Here is a 17242-nt window from a genome sequence, read left to right as displayed (position 1 = left end):
AGTCTCCCGCTCCCAGATTGCTGGCCTTCTTGCCCAGCCTACATCTCACCACTCAGGCTTTCAACCTGTTACAGAATCTGATTCTGTCAGGAGGGCCTCAGGTCTAGATCTTTACCTGGTGTGGATAACTCTGCTCTCGAGAAGTTAGTGACAAGCCCCAGGATGTGAAAAAATGGTTTCCATGTAAATACTGCTGAACTTCCTGATGATTCTTGGCAAGAGGCTGACTGAATGTTAACATGTTACTTCTGAGCTGAAGTGCGCCTACTGTAGATCTAGGCTTGCATCATATTACTGCCATGTCTGTGTAGACTCCAAAAATCAGTGTCAGTACTTTCCAAGGTTTTCTTTTCTTTACTTCTGTACTCTCTTCTTCCTTAAGTTTGGCCTTAACATTTTGGTCTTGGGATGTTTTCAATGACTGTAAGGGAAGCAATACCTTGCATGGCAAGTTGAAATAATGTGATTCGTTATTAAGACTCGTATCTTTCTAGACAGGATAGTATTCTTCATTGCATTCTTTATATGACTGGTAATTTTATTTATTTATTTATTTATTTATTTATTTATTTATTTATTTATCTATCTATTCAGCATATCATATATTAGCACCATGTCTATGGGTAATATGATAGGTACTAGAGATACAAGAATTACAGGAAATGCTTCGTTTCCTCAAAAAGCTCTTTGACTGTTAGAGGATACAGACAAGCCAATGGTGATTTCTAGTACTGCGTGAAAAGTTCTGCGAGAGGCATATACCTAAGGTGGGTGTGTGGGGGGGGGGTATCTAGAAAAGCTTCCTTAAGTAATAATTTGCTGAACTTTAAGAATGAGTAGTATAGCCAGGTAAAGTCGGTGGGGGAGGCTGTATAAGGGAACATTGTGGCCAAAGGCATGAAGGAATGTGGAATGCAGGAAGCAGTTGAATAGAGCATGAACTTCTGTAGGGTGAGTAGAGGCGTGGAGGCACAAAAAGGGCCTGGATCAGGGAGGACTGGGTATGCCATGCTAAGGAGTTTATTTTGAATTCGGCAGGCAGTGGGCATGCAGTGAATGAAAGCAACATTTGATGCAGGGAACTCAGGATCTAGGGATGTATCGGAGTGATTTATGGGAAAGTCTTGGGTATGATTTTATGCTGATGTGAAGGAAAGGACCCCAGGCTGAGAGAGGGTAGAGACACAGGAAAGAGAAAGTATAATACATTGAACAATACCCATCTTTTTGCTCACACTTCCTGGATAACTGCAGTATCCACTGACTACACTGACTAGATTTTCTTATTTATTTATTTATTTATTTATTTATTTATTTATTTATAGCTGTTTTTATGGCTTGGCTTTTTTATTTATAGGCCTGCCCTTTTTGGTCTTTTGTTAAATCTTCCTCAATTTGAAAGTGAAATAGTAAACTAATGTCAAATGTTTTCCAAATTCTGTTTTAAGAATAATCCAGGTCTTTCAAAACTTCAGTAATGTGGGCTGTAAAAAAAAAAAAAAAAAAAAAAAAAAAAAAAAATCTGTAACTGCCCAACTGGTTTATGTCAACATTTTGGAAAGAATATCAGTCTTTAAAATGGCGTTAGAGATACAAACCCCCAGGGGAGTGAAGAATGCCTGGTGCATGCTAATTTTGTACTTATCCAGGTGGAAGAGAGAGAGGAATAGCCAAAGCTATAGATAGAACACAGGGATGTCAATTGCAACCTGGTGTCAGTTTGGGCTTGGCTCTCTTCACGAATCCCATATCAAAATGTTAGTGGTTTACTTATTTATTTCGAACCTGAGTCATATTAAGATCTTATTTGACAAATCTCATTTTGATTTATAGTCTGCGCTTTTGGCATGTGCTTTAATGGCATTAGCCAACTCTAGACACATACTGAATTCATTATGTACCTTATGTATGTAAGTAGTAATACTTCCTTTTAATGAACATACGGTCACATCAAAGTGCTGTGGAGTGGTTTTACAAAAGCGTCTTTGTGCAGCATTCCTCAGAAGTTCGAGACGTGTGTTAAGTGGAAGACTAATATGCTGTATTTCAAGTTATATTTTAATGGAGTAATATATTATGATTTTGCCCTCTCCTTCAGGTGAACAGACTGTTAGAGTCCGTTTGGGTCTTTGATTCTTAGGCTTAAGTGTTTAATTAGAATTCAGCATTTTTGATGTATAAATTTTTGCAAACAGATGAATTAAAAACTAATCAAATAAAATCAACTTTGAATATGTATCTTGAACTAGGATATTGATAAAGGTAGATGCGTGACTCTTTTTCTTATTTGCTGTGAGTAGTAAGAGATTCACAGAACCTGCTTTTATAGCTAGCTCTGTATGTGGCAGCTACACCTTGGCCATGTCTGCTGAAACGTTTCTTGTCCTCGCAGTATGGACTGCCTTCAATGACTTTGAAGGGCACGGCTTTCCCAAGGCAAGCTGGTAGGAGAATTGAACCAGGAACAATCTGGCCTGACTATGAGCAGTCTTCCAAAAGGGAGTGACTGTCTGCTGTCTTAGTACTCCTCATCTCAGTCCTTCTTATCAGTGGAGGAGGCGGACTGAGCAGGGAAGCAGTGTTCTCAGTGAAGTGATGACCTGTGGAGTCAAGTGCATAACAGCATCTTGGGGATTCTTTAGGAGAAAGCACAGCATGTGTGTGTTTGTGTGTTTTGGGGGGGGGGGGTGGTCTATGGCAGACACTAAGCATCCTCCTGAAATGGAGAGACAGAGGCCAGTTCTTGAGGGAAGAGCTAGGCAGAACATCAGAGCTCTGGCCACGTAAGTTTGAGATGAGAGCAGAGTTCTAGTCCAGGTAGGAACCTAGGGGTGCAAAGCAGATATTGTGCAGACTTCTTATGCTTGCTATGCCTGGCAGGGGACACTATAGCCTGGTAAGCACCAGGGATTCCTTGTCTAGGGGTTCCCTGAAGGTCGGTAACAGTTTGCAGGCAGATTCTAATGCTGGAGGGATGAGACTCCTATATTGCCAAGTATGATCAAGACTGACTCAGGATTGACTCAGGGGCTGCTTAAGTCTGAGCCAGGATCTGTCTTTGACAATTGCCACTGACTAGCATTTCCAGGAAGACTTTGAGAATTGCTGGGAATATGGGCAAGAAACCCAACTCCCTGAAGTATGGTATTTGACTATTTTTTCATTATAAAATAAAAGGGAAAACATTAGTAATAGTCTTGATATATCCCAGCCTGTATTTAAAAGTTGTAAGTAAACCTAAAAATATATTTTTTCAATGTGACGTGCCATTGTATGATATCTAAATTTATCATTACTATTTTTATATTATACGAGATGACTAGAAGTGTGAGGGCGTGGGTAGTTTTTGTTGGTTGGTTTTATTGGGGTTTTTTGTTTGTTTGTTTTTTCCACTTGAACCTTGCTGTTTCTTACCATTCTGTAGCATTATAGAGACAAGGAGAAGATTTTTTGACATTCGTTGAGGTCTTTTATGGTGAAACAACTGTTTTAATGGTACTATTTAATATTAAATTATGTAATAGTTTGTCAAAAGTGAGCCTGTAACCTATTTTTGAATCATTCATTTTTAAATTTTCTTACATATTTATTGAGTGCAGATTTGAATAAAACTCTCTAGAATATTAGAAATGTCTTCTCAAGTACAGGGAGGCATTGATTAGCTCTGTAGTCATTTTTTTCCCCCTTGAAGGGGACTTTCTGAACAACTTGGTGTGAAAATGTGGACAGCACATGACAGGGTAAAGGAAACTTCACCTGAACCAAATGAACCATACATTTGTTATTGGGAGACTAGCTCAGCATAATGGTGGTGCTGGCAGCAAAAATAAACCAACTTCCCTCACTCCCTTCCTTCTATCCTTTCTATCTCTTCCTCTTTTAAAAATTTACATTTTTTTCCAGCTTTATTGAGGTATAAGTAAGAAAATTATAAGGTATTTAAAGTGTACAATGTGATGATTTGATATATGTATACATTGTGAAAGGATACTCATTGAGTTACAAAATTTTAACTTTTTATTCTCAAAATGTGCAAAGGTATACAAAAGGAGAAGAGAATTTTGGACTTAAACGTACTGTCTCCACCTAGAACAATTGTCAACTCATGGGTAATCTTAACCTATTTTTTTTCCTTTCCCCTTCTCTCTCTCTCTCTCTCTCTCTCTTCTCTCTCTCTCTCTCTCGTATTTTTTCCCTCTAGAGCAGAGGTCAAATCCCTGCCTGCCTCTTATTTTGTGGGCTGAGAATGATTTTTACATTTATAATGGTTAAATTATGTGGCACAAAATTGTATAAAATTTACATTTTAGCATGTTCATTTGTTTAGGTAATGTCCACAACAGAGTTGAGTACATCAATAGAGATCATACAGCCTTTACATAAAAAGTGCACCATCCCCAACTTAGAACATTTTAAAGTATAGTTAACTTATAAGGGCATTCTTCTTTTTTTTTAAACTTTTATTTAAAAAAAACAAAAAGCCGTTATTACAGCCAACCTGATCAAAGACAATTTTCAGTATCCTCCAGTATATCCATGTTCAAGTTTTATATGAGATGTAGTTTGGCCAGCTAGAAGTTGAAGTATCATTAAAGGACAGAATAATGAAATAAAATGTGTGTGTGTGTGTGTGTGTGTGTGTGTGTGTGTGTGTGTGTAAAGGGATTTTTTTTTAAACTCAGAAATGTGCATTTTCTTTTTTTTTTTTTAACTTTTTTAATGCTTATTTATTCTAAAGAAAGAGACAGAGAGAGAGAGACCGAGTGTGAGTGGAGGAGGGACAGAGAGAGAGGGAGACACAGAATCTGAAGCAGGTTCCAGGCTCTGAACTGTCAGCACAGAGCCCGACGCCGGGCTTTAAACTCACGAACTGTGAGATCGTGACCTGAGCTGCAGTCGGACGCTTAACCCACTGAGCCATCCAGGTGCCCCTGAAATGTGCATTTTCAAATGAGATAATAGAATGCAATTATCTAAGTTATTTTTCTTTTTTTTTTTTAATTTTTTTTTGTTTAATGTTTATTTATTTTTTGAGACAGAGAAAGAGCATGAACAGGGGAGGGTCAGAGAGAGAGGGAGACACAGAATCTGAAACAGGCTCCGGGCTCCGAGCTGTCAGCACAGAGCCTGATGCGGGGCTCGAACCTATGGACCGCGAGATCATGACCTGGGCCAAAGTCAGACGCTCGACCGACTGAGCCACTCAGGCGCCCCAGTCTAAGTTCTTTTTCTAGCCTTTTTAAAAGTATGGGTAGTCATACTGAGTCATTGGCAATTTACAACTCAAGCTATTTTCTCAAAGTAGAATATCTTTTTTCTTACTATGGCTAGTTTATTTTTTCTCCTCCGTGTTTAACTTTACAGAAGAACAAATCTGTTGGCTTTAAAAATATGGCTAGAGCATCTGGCATAGTATTTGATGATTGTGTTTGCAATATTGACATCATTTCATTGATAACTGCATTGTGCATAAACTTTGTCTTTTCATCTATGTATTCTACTAGCTGTTAAGAGGTAGTTAAGTGGCAGCAAAGCAAGGGCTATGTCAAGCTCATTCTCACAGCCTTTACACCTCAGTCTTCTGCCTCAGCATATGATCGTGATTGTAAAGGTTGAGAGTATCTATTATTTTCATTTCTCTCAGGGTGGTCAGGCTCTGCTAAGTTGATGATTACTAGCCAAACTCACAGGCTATTGAATTATAAATGGATTATTTTAGACAACAGATAGGTTAACACCTTCCAACATACCAATTGTCCTTGTTGCAGGTAAATTGGTGGTGGTGATAGTTGGGGTGGATAGAACTAAGTCCCTGCTCTTCATTTATTGATTCTTATGGGAAACCAAATACCCCTTGTAGATCAGATGAGTCATAATTACTGTTGGAAAAAAAAAAAAAAATCCAGTAGGGCAAACTTACTTGAATAACCAAACTAAGATCAGAATTTTGCTTAGTAAATATCAAGTTCAAGTAGAAGCTGTTGGATATTCTTACTACAGTTTGAAACAATGCCTGTTAGATATATTTGTCAAATGAGTCTGAGGTTTTGTTTTTATAGTTAAAAAGAGTTCAATTCTTACTTGTCTTCCTCTTTTAGAGTTTCAAGCCCCAAATAAAGTTTCTCAGTAAACACTGAATGTGGGTTACTAAGAGATATTCTGATAACTGAGGAATATTTATGATTTGGATAACAAATAAAAGACTATCTCAAACAAAAGGGAAGGGAAGGTAAATTTAGTAGAAGGGAATGTTTTTTAACAGTAATAGCTTCATTCTTAGAAGGCTTCCCGGTTGACAAATGCTTCCGATTATGGATTAATCGGATCATTGCAGTTACTCTAGAAGGTCGGCACAGAGCTTGGTGTTAACTTTATTTTGCAGATGAAGAAACAGACTCTGAGGGGCAAAAGGACCAGGCCCAGAATCAAGTCAGTCTGTGGCATGTGGGTCCTGAACGCAGGTATTCTGAGTCTCCAGCCCCCGGGTTCTCCCCGAGCGCCTAGAATTAGCCTGCTTTTCATGTTAATGTGACAGTACGCATTCTCTTCAATCAGTACATTGGGGTCTGGTCAGACTGATTTGATAACAATTTGATAAGGTGTGGAATCTTCCTGTGATTAGAGAGAGAAATCTGATAAGATACAGGACTCGCCATGCGACAGATAAAGGTTCTCAAAAGGCTGCTTCCAGTTAGAATTCCCCAGCCGGCCCTCAGCACACGGTTGCATGTATTTATTATGTAGCTCACACTCAGAATGGCCCCTGGGGCCGGTTGAACCATTCCAGCTGGTTTGTAAAAAGTTGTGTGCATAAACTCACACACAAATGAGGAGACGGGCACTGAAAGGTGGCTTCGTGTAAGTGAAAGGATTCTTTCACTCACTTTTGCCTGTCCCGTTTCCCATTAAAGGGCTTCTGCTTTGTTACAGAATTAGATTCTCAAGTTTCCAGTTCATGTCTTTGAAGTTTTATGAGCGCTATGTAGAAAATTGGTAGAGCTGGCAGGAACCTGAGAGATCTCAAAGTTCCATTCTGTGGCTCAAGCGATGAGGAAACTGAGGCAGGGGTTGGGACTTGCCTCGAGTTTTAGGCACAGGCCTTGAGCAAGAGGCAGAAATGCTGGGAAGGCTGAAGACATAGCCTGAAAAATGAGGGACCCAAAATTATTTGTGGCAACCAACGCCACAGATGCCATCCTGTGCCTGCACTGGTCCACCGAAGACTTTTTAGTGCTGATTATTGTGTGTCACATCTTGTTCTGCCATCGCTGCAGGCGTCTCTGCCACTGCCACCCCCTAGAAAGGGGTGATGCTGCTGCTGTTTGCCTCCCCCTTCATGTTGGATTTCTCATGGTCCCATGCTCTGGGTCACTAGCTCTAGGTTGAAGTCTGTGTTGAGAGCCTCTGATTGGAGCCAGGTCGGAAGCCTGAGTCTCAGCGGACCTTCTTTCTCTCCCGTGGGAGGTGGAGCCTTGAGCCCCTCTGTGAAACTTACATGGTGGAGAGAAGGGAGTTAGCTGCTGGGAAGCAAAAGCAAACAATATCCAGACCATTAGCTGTAATAGGAATACGCCCGGTTAGCGGCTGCTGGAGGAATTAGAACTTGGTTCTTTTGATTTTTCCCAATTTGTAGCAAGTGTTGATCTCCTTTATAAAAACTGGCAGAGACTCCCTACTTTTAAGAGAAAATTAAGTCAGCTGCATTAAGATTTGGTTATTCTGATATTTTGAAATGCTTATCCTGTCAATGCTGTTTTCCACTGGATTGAAAACCATTTCCCTGTCTTTCTATCCACTGTGGCATACGAAAAAGAATAGTTGTTCCTCAGTGGTAAAAAGTGATGAGAGAGAAAAAGAGCAAACCGTATTCACGAAGTGCAGAGATTAGAGATCAGTTGTTACACATTTCAAAAAAAGTTTGTCACAATGAGCGGTAAACCATTTTGAACTAGAAAGTAAACACAGCATTTTTGTTTTTATTTTTAAAGTATTTTAGGTTGTAGCCATATCTTCCAATTAAGGTGTAAAGCCATCTTGACTTTCCAGGAAAAAAATTTTTTTTTTACCTTTTAATAATAGTTAATATTTGTTGAGAGCCATTATGTTGTAACATACATTAGTTATCTTACTTATTCCTCACATTAACCCCATGTCAACCCCATTGTCATTCCCCTTGTGTAGATGACCGAATAGAACCTTAGATGAAGCAACTAGCGTCAGGTCTCAGCATTGGTAGGGAATGGACTTGACCACAAGCACACGTTCCTATGAAATACACCTTGCAATCTTCTTAGAACATAGGAGAGACAAGAAGATGTGTCTGGGGTGCTATTCTTGGTGATATCTTAGGAAAACGGCAGAGGAAAGAGAAAGGAAATATGGTTAAGTATTGAAGAGCCTTTTTGGAACTTGTGACTTTTCCAAGTTAGACTGAAAATTTGCTCTTGTATCGCAGAACCCTGGAGCGGCCGGACCAATCTGTTTTAATTTCTGCTCCCCACAGTGATCCTGAGCTCCATGCCTGGCACATAGTAGGTGTTTGTGAAACATTGGTAAGAGAAATAAATCTCAAGCATCCTCAGGACAGTTATTTTGGGTTAAGATGCCACTCCTCCCAGACCATAGGGCTCAGGAAATGAAGGCCCTCACCGTCAAAGCTAGATATGCTAAGATAGTGAATCAGTGGCTTTAGTGCATTTCACAAACAACCGAGGAAGATTACCTCTGGTTTTAGGCCACATATTGTAAGGTCTATAAAAGCCTCTCTATAGTGTGTCTGGCTGACTGACTTTACAACTTCATTTCAATTAATTTTTGTCTCATTACTTTTCTCTTTTTCTCCCTTCAAAGTACAAAAGCCTGTTTTTGGCTTGTCCTAGAGAGAGAATTAATTGCCCTGGGGAGGCACCCAAGGGGAGGGGTCTTCACTGTAAATTGATGTATAGCGCATTTTTGCACATATATGGATAATGCACACCCAGAGCATTCCGTTTGCAGTTACATGTGGTTATATTTTTGTTCAACTCTAGCTAGATTCCCAAGTGTCTGAAAAGTAGAAAACTTACTCTTCATTAGGTTCCTTTAAAACTTTTTTCAAGAAAGGAAAGTCCTGAGGGTATAGAAACTTTACGTACTTCAATATGTCACGTTAAGGCACTTCACAATGTTTCGTTTACAGGAGGCCAAAGACCACAGATCCACGCTGATTGCTAATTATTCAGATTGTAAATAGCTTGTTCAAGAACTTAGGGTGAGACAAAAGAAACAGGAAGGAACAAAAGGCCCACAATAATGAAAAGGATATTGTGAAGAGAAAGGCTGGGTAGAATTATGATGCAGGTCACATCCTGTGCCTGTATTTAATTGTACCTTTGTATTTAATAATAAAAATGATTACATGCTCCGTGCTAACAGGTGTCCCTTCTGGAGAACGGTAGTATGGATAAGTGACAGCAAATTACTCCAATTCATAAACTTTGAATATGATGCTTTTATTTTGAGTTTTTCCGGGCTATACTAGAAGACATTTTCTGCAGAAGTATACATCAAACCAAGATGATTTTAACACTTAATTCCTGATAAGTATGTGTAAAATACAGATGAATACTTTGAAGTACGCATGAGAAAAAAAGTTACTTTACAGGCCCTATTTAATGAAACGGGGTTGTGCTAATGCCACGTCGCATTTCTGATAGTTTATGCTTCATATAAGCTTTGGATATAATTGCAAATTAGCAGTGATTAAAGTTTATAGTTGGTGGTCTTGCTGTTAGGGCTTAATTGCCTTGTCTGCATGTTCTCTATTTCTTGTTAATCTGGGCTGCCTCTCCTGACTGCCCTGCCTAAAATATAACTCCTGCACCAAGGATTTGTTCTCCTTGCCCCAGATTTTTCCCTCCATTGCCATTGTTGTGATTTCTAATTGTCTTATCAGCTGATTTTAGTTGATTTCATCCGTCTTCCCATTAGAGCGTGGTTCCATAATGCAAAAGACTAGGGTAATCTTATTCTCCCTACTCAGTGGACCCCTAAGCCTAGCATCATGTCTGGCTCACAATATGTACTCAGTAGTTGTTAAAGGGATCTGCCTCCTGCTGTCCTAATCATACATCAAACCCTCGCTTGCTTTAACTTTACCACTGGCCTTCTCCTTCTGCTTGTGTTTTCACCAGAGATCTTGCGATAGAAGACATCCTGTTTCTACTGTCTGCTGGGCAGCTAGGTAGAGAGACAGTAGTTCCTTGGTTTAGTGGAGACCACAGCTATGGAGGGTAGAGTTGAGTGGTCAGCAGCTGTTCCTAGAATCTCTTAGTCTTGAGCACATTTCCCTTATTTGAGCAGTCTCTGACCTGTGATTTCTATAATCATGTACATTTACTCATTTATTCACTCAGCGCATTTTTGAATATCTACCAGGCAGCAAATGCTGTGGTAGGTACTAGGAAAGCAAAATGGAATAAGGTGCACTCTGTTCTTTTAGGAACATGTTATTAGAACCAAGGCTCTCTAGACCTGAAACGGTGCCTCTTTAGGGGTCTGTTGGAGACCTGATTTCTAGCACAGTTTCTGACACATTAAAAGCATTAGTACATATTTGCTCAATAAGTGACTGAGCGTTGAATGCAAATATTTAGAAAATAGTTTGTGCTGTAAAAAGTGTAGGTTCAAAGTGTGACGGAAGCAGAGAGTAGAAAAGGCTATTGGGCCTGAGAGGAGTCAGGGCAGGTTTCATGAAGAAAAGATGAAAGTTGAATAGGCTACCAGGTAGGATAGGATGTCTCATGGAGTAGGGACAACGTAAGCAAAAAGAACAGCAGAGGCGTTTCAAAATGGTACTAGAGTCAGCCCAGAGATTTAGAGTCCGTGTGAGGAGGTCATGGGCTTTGAGGCTCTTGGAACCATTAATTCCCTTATTCAGGTACCTCTTGATCTAACTAGCTCTCTGGCACAGCCTAATCATCTTACTCCCATTTATTTTATACCATTTCTATGGGAAAATGAGTTGTGTTCAAAAATCACCATCTTAGAAGGCAGTTTTGAAGATAGAACCTATTTTTAATCAGGATTAATTTTATTAGAAAATTGGCTACACTGCCTGTGTAAATTATCTATCGCCACAATTCCACATAACAAACAACCATAAACCCCCGAGAGTATGAAAACAGTTAGGATTTATTGTTCATGCACTGGGGTGGTCCTCTAGGTGGTTCTTCTGATCTTGTCTGGGGTTGGCTCAGGGATTCTTCTGGTTTCCCCAGAATTTGCACTAGTGTCTAGAGGTGTTGACTGCCAACCGATGCAGAATGGCCTTGGCCGAGATGACTGGGGGCAACTTGCCACATGCCTCTCATCGCCCTCCTGGTACCAGCAGCCTAGCCTGGGTGTGTCTTTTGGCTTTGTAGAGCCTCCTTTTTAAAATCACATCGATTAGTATCCCATTGACCCAAACAATTTCACGTGGCTGAGTCCAGGGTTAGAGTGGGAGAGGACACTGAAGATTCATAGCAAAGGGTTACAGGGAGGTATGAGGAATTTTTTGCAATATAGCATAGCCCACAAAAGTCATTCGAATCAAGATTTTACTGTAATTGTAGAACTAATGGAAGAATTTAATTTCCAGTTTTATTTTTCTGATTTCCTTTATAAAGTACCTGCCGTTTGGTCTTCATTCATGCCCTTTCTCCTTTTCGACATGCTGGGCCAAAGTGAGAGAGGCCAGAAATGAGGAGTAGGTTGAAGTGAAATCTTGAAAGGGGTAGGTAGCTATTGAGGACTAGCCATTACATGCACTGTATAATTTCAGAAGTGCTACCCAGTTCCTCTCCTTGTCTAGGACCCTGAAGCCCTGAGGAGTCCCCCTAAACATATGACCCTGTCCTTACAAGTCCAGAGCCATTCTCCACCATATGTGGTAAGGTGCATCCTCCCTTAGCTGCTTCACGAGCCTCCCTGATCCCTGCCATGCTCCACACAAATAATCACCTTTATAAATAATGTACTTTTGGAAATTGCATTGTTGCCACAATAGACTGTCAGAAGTATGTTCTCATGTTGAGTTTTCCTTTTCAGTTTTATTCATCCTATGAACTTAAGCCAGATTTTGTAATCCCCTCACACACACACACCCACACGTGCACGCGCGCGCACACACACACACACACACACACATCCCTTTTCTACTCTGCTTCTACCTGCACTCTTCCCATCAGAAAGGGAAATTTTAAGTATAATCATTATATTAAATCAGCTCAAGTTTAGTAGGTTAGCCTTTGAATTGTCTTTGGCAGACTGCTAAGGAGAAGGTGCCCAAGAGGTCATTGTGACACCGTCAGTCTGAGAGAATGAATCAGGCCCTGTGGATTTTGTTAGGAATGGGATTTGAGCTTTAAGGAAGTGTTCTTTCTTTCAAGCATCCTTTCTCCCCCTGCCAGAAGTAGTCATATGATTGCCCAAGACCCAGATCAGGCATAGGGAGATGGAAGGAAATATTCTCAACATTTCAACAGTGGCAGGTTTTATTGATGTTGAAGTCATGGACAGGTGTTATTTTAATCAAGAGCTTTTTTTTTTTTTTTTCCCTAAAGGCTAGACTTTCTATACAGATTTCTGGGTCCATAGTTAGGTCTGTGCACTGTAAATGGCCATTTTAAACAGACGCTGTATTAAAAGAAGATTATATGTAGAATTTCAGGACATCATAGAATTTTAGATCTGCACAACCAGGAAAATGCCAGGAAATTTGTTACCTAGGGTTTTTGTGTGTTTACTCATTCTTCACATCCTTTACACATTCAGGGATTATATCTTTTTTTTTTTTTTTTCCAGCTATTTTGCATGTTCACTTAGTTGCTAAACTCTGAAACCCTCTGAGGACAGCGATGCTGCTAGTCTCCAAAATATTTACGTTTGAGGCCTATCTTTTCCACGATCACATTCTAAAACACTTTTCACGTAAAATACCTCTCACTATCCTGTACGCAGGGCCATGGAGAATTAAGGCAAAATCATTCTCTACCGCCACTGACCTTCATTCTTTTGGGTAGGTTGATTTAATATTGTGTTTTTCTAAACAAGGGAAAACAGTTACACCTTCCACCTCTTCGGAGCTTCCTCTCACACGAGTTGTAAGTTCAGTATGTGCACATATGTGAGATTTCAAGCGCAAAAGGAGAATAGAGTAGGAAACAGATTTTCACAGTCCCCGTCTGGGCCCTTGCGTCAGTGCCAATGTAAAGCTATTCACTGATCCGTGAGTAGTATCATGTTGCCTGGCTCTCAGGAAGCGGATTGGAAAATCCAAGCTTAATAAGCAGATCAATGGGGTGGGGGAGTTGAGATGATTGTATCACATTCCAGTGACATGCAATGTTGTCAAAAACGTTGTCTCCAGACACAAAATTACAGGAGGCATATAGATACCTTTCAAAATGTCAGCAAAGGGGGTTGGAGGGGGAATTTAGTTAAGAATAGTGGAAATTTACCATTTCTTCCAGGAAGCATACACTGAGAGCATCTGGGTATCTCAGGATAAAGGGTGAATTGAATGTGTGTTGGGGAGGAGAGCTACCAGGAATCCAAGGAGGTACATGAATTAACTGAATGTCCGCAGAGAAGGGAACTTCTGGGTGGAGATGTGAGCTCCCGGGGCCTGGAGGAAAGTCCAACTGCTGACTCCTCGGTTTTTAAGAACTTACAGTAGCTGTGTTTGCACTCCCCTGCAGAGCCAGGGGAAATATGTGGGGTCAGTCTTAAGGGAATCATTCATCACCATTTCTCCTCCTGTCACACTTATTCAACTTAAATATAAGGACTAGTTTGGGTTGAAGTTCAGATTTTCCACATTTCTGAGGTTTATCTGCTTCTCTCAAATTTCTTGCCACCAACTTATTGATGTCTGAAGTTTCTTTAACACGAGACAAAAACAATCCATTATTAGATACACAACTATAACTCTCTAAAGAATATTTATATATATATATATATATATATATATAAAGACTATTTTCTTTATTTTTAAAGACTATATAAATCTATGAGACTGTAAATCTAAGGCTATAAATTAACCTGTTTATTTAACTCACAGAATGGAATTTGGCTAAACTTAATACATACTGGATACCTGTTCTGTGCTTGGCACTAACGAGGGGGAAAAAAAGAAAAAAAAAATGAATGAGAAAGGCTTTCTGCCTTGCCGTGAGTGGGATGAAGAGGTGGGAAATTGTCTGGTGACTACAGTGGGAGGTGAGCTCTGGGAGAAGAGCGACCACCCTGTGTCTCTTCACCAGTATGTTCTCTGCATTTATGTCAGTCCCTGACTCATAATCAAAGCTTATTATTTCTTTAAGTTGATGGATACATGGCTGAACATAATATCATAAGGGCTACTAAAAATGTATATACAAGATGTGATATTGACTCAGAATAAGGGATGAACAACTTTGCCTTGGAGGGACTCAGATATGGTGAGACTTCAAGGGGATATTTGAACCAGGTCACAAGGGATGAAGAGGAGTTTTCCAGAGCTTCCAGAATAGAATTTCAGCCAGAAGAATTAGCGTGGACAAACGCAAGAAGGTGTTAAGTGGCATGAATGTTGAGGGAGTTGCAAAAATGTAACAATCCTAAGTAGTAAGTATAATGGGAGTGGAAGAATTATGGCAGGTGAGGATCATCCCAGGAAGGGCCGTCCTTCATAAGTGCCATGCTGATTTGGGTCAAGGCAGGGGCTCCTGGGTAGCAGGGTGGGTGGGCATGGGAGATAAGGACCAAAGAAGCTTCTTTCCTCCTCACACTTTGAACGGACGATCTTGTTTACCTTAAAAGTCTCAGGATTTGGAAATTAATTGAGGCATTTCTTAGTATAGAAGCAACAGAGCTTGATCAAGTATACCAATGCTGTTCCAGTGAGACTTTATATTTTGATAAGGTATTAAAAGAGAGATTTTGTGTGTTCAAAGCTTAGAGTTTTGTTACTGGATGATTGTGTAATAGATACACTGCTTTATGAAGTAATCTGTCAGTTAACAAATGGGTTTTCTGCCTGGTCCCTTTCAATAGTGACTTCTGTGTAGGATTTAAGAGAGTTAATATACACATGGCTTTCCAGAGACTTGTCCAGTGTGTAAATCAAGGCACACCTGGTGGGGTGTGAGGCTTGCTACCTTACAAACATGGCTTGGATTTCTTGTACTGCCCATAGGGTGTTTCTTTTTTTTTTTTTTTTTTTTTTTTTTTTTTTTTAACGTTTTTTATTTATTTTTGGGACAGAGAGAGACAGAGCATGAACGGGGGAGGGGCAGAGAGAGAGGGAGACACAGAATCGGAAACAGGCTCCAGGCTCCGAGCCATCAGCCCAGAGCCTGACGCGGGGCTCGAACTCACAGACCGCGAGATCGTGAGATCGTGACCTGGCTGAAGTCGGTCGCTTTAACCGACTGCGCCACCCAGGCGCCCCTGGGTGTTTCATTGTTAGGTACATAAATCTCCCAGAAGGATTGGATAGGATGGGTACTCTCTTTAATTTAGAGATAAGATCTATAATGGAATTCTCAGTGTCTTTGGTCTGTTTGCATGCATTTAACTTGGTGGAACATATTCCAATTTTAAATGAGCCCTACATTAATAGAAGTTGGTTTCTTAGACTTAACTTTAAATGTGTCTGCTATTTTAATAGCAACTTTAGAGTCAAACTGAGTTGAAATTGATACAAATGCTACCAGTCTTTCTTCCCACTGAATTCAGCTACCGCCGCTGTTGTTTTCCTTTCTTCCTCTACTTTCATTCTATTAATTTTGGGATGAAATAGCCCCTTATTCTGCATGTTGAAGTTTAATGTATGTTCTCTACTGATAGAGGACTTAATGGAGAGGGAAAGGCTCTTGGCTGATTGTATTAGTTCAGCAGTTTTAGAATAAGATGTTTGTGGGGAGGGGTGGCAGAATCTTTAGTCATTGATTCTCTCTTTATAACTTTGCCCTTTTAGCTGGAACAGATTACCTGTGCAGGGCTTCTGGCCCTGCACAGGCGGAATCACAAGGAAGAAACTTTACATAAACCATTTATACTAAATGTTTGGTATGCTGGCAACATAAATCAACAACAATATCCATTACAAATTCATCCCTTTATCAGTATTATCTTGATAGAACTGATCCCAGTGTGTGGGAATTTGAACCCTGATTCAATACATCTAGCCCTGAGTAATTAATTATTCAGGGCACAGAGAACCTGGCCCCTGCAATGTAGAGTAATTCTTCCTGGTCAGCGTGAACTCCACTGGCAATAATAAATAGAAAACGTCTCTAGTGATGCCAGTATTTTAAAGTGATTAATCATCTTCCCCCACCCCCCCCCCCTTCACCTCCCTCTTAGTTTTCTTTAACTAGGATTTTTCAGCAATAAATCTTTAACAATACAGGTAGGAATTGTTCTGTAATTAAATTTTGCCCTGCTTAATTTCTTACCTTTTATGTGTGATTAAAAAAAAAATGTTACATTTTAAGGAGCTCTGATCAAGAGTCAAACCAAGAAAAATCCTTTTATAGAATGCATAGAGATGCTCTATGGGGGATTAAGCTCTTGATTTTGAATATTAGATAGAGCACATACTCATAAAAATTGTTAATCAACACCAGTTGGGGTGTCAAATATTCTGAGGTTTTGAATTGCTTCACTTTCATGCATACGGGTTGTCTGTATTAGGAAAAGTCTGACATGTACATATGTTCCTGAGCTGCGAGAATAATTACTTACTTCTTAACTTTCAGCTAATTGATGTGAGCTCCGTACGAAAGGGGTATTTTTTGCCCTTTCGGCGGTATACAAAAGTGCACTTGGTGAAATGGCAGGTAAATGCCTGGCCGAGAACGACCATGTATTTTTAAATCATGCCCTATAGAGCTGACCAGCCATCATGTAGATTCTGGGTGACAGGGACAGATGTGACATATCTGTTGTGACACACTTCTGTTCCACCAGTCTGTGGCTCGAGGTGACTCCTGTCCCTCCTCTGATGCTTTCCCCTGCTGCAGGACAACACAACGATGCACGGATGAACCTTGCCATTGCCCTCACTGCTGCCAGGTACGGGGCTGCCACAGCCAATTACATGGAGGTTGTGAGCTTGCTCAAGAAGACAGACCCCCACACGGGGAAAGAGCGAGTGAGCGGTGCACGGTGTAAGGACGTGCTCACAGGTAAGCCGAGGCCCTAGCGGGAAGGTCTTTCTTAGCATCTTGCCTCG

At 40.3% G+C, this 17242-nt stretch overlaps 1 protein-coding gene across 5 annotated transcripts in view; it reads left to right on the top strand.

The window, feature by feature from the left end:
* GPD2 (glycerol-3-phosphate dehydrogenase 2) overlaps positions 1–17242 on the top strand; it is a 220863-nt gene that overhangs the window by 166288 nt on the left and 37333 nt on the right. For all 5 annotated transcript variants that reach the window (XM_078451287.2, XM_078451288.2, XM_078451286.2 and 2 more), the window contains exon 7: positions 17031–17195. In XM_078451287.2, coding sequence (XP_078307413.1) covers positions 17031–17195 — 165 coding nt within the window. The remainder of the gene's footprint in view (positions 1–17030; positions 17196–17242) is intronic.

The sequence above is a fragment of the Panthera onca genome, chromosome C1 (assembly GCF_046562875.1).
Source record: "Panthera onca isolate mPanOnc1 chromosome C1, mPanOnc1 haplotype 2, whole genome shotgun sequence".
Classification (NCBI taxonomy): domain Eukaryota; kingdom Metazoa; phylum Chordata; class Mammalia; order Carnivora; family Felidae; genus Panthera; species Panthera onca.
Note: the sequence above shows the minus strand (reverse complement) of the source record. Positions and strands in the feature narration are given on the sequence as shown.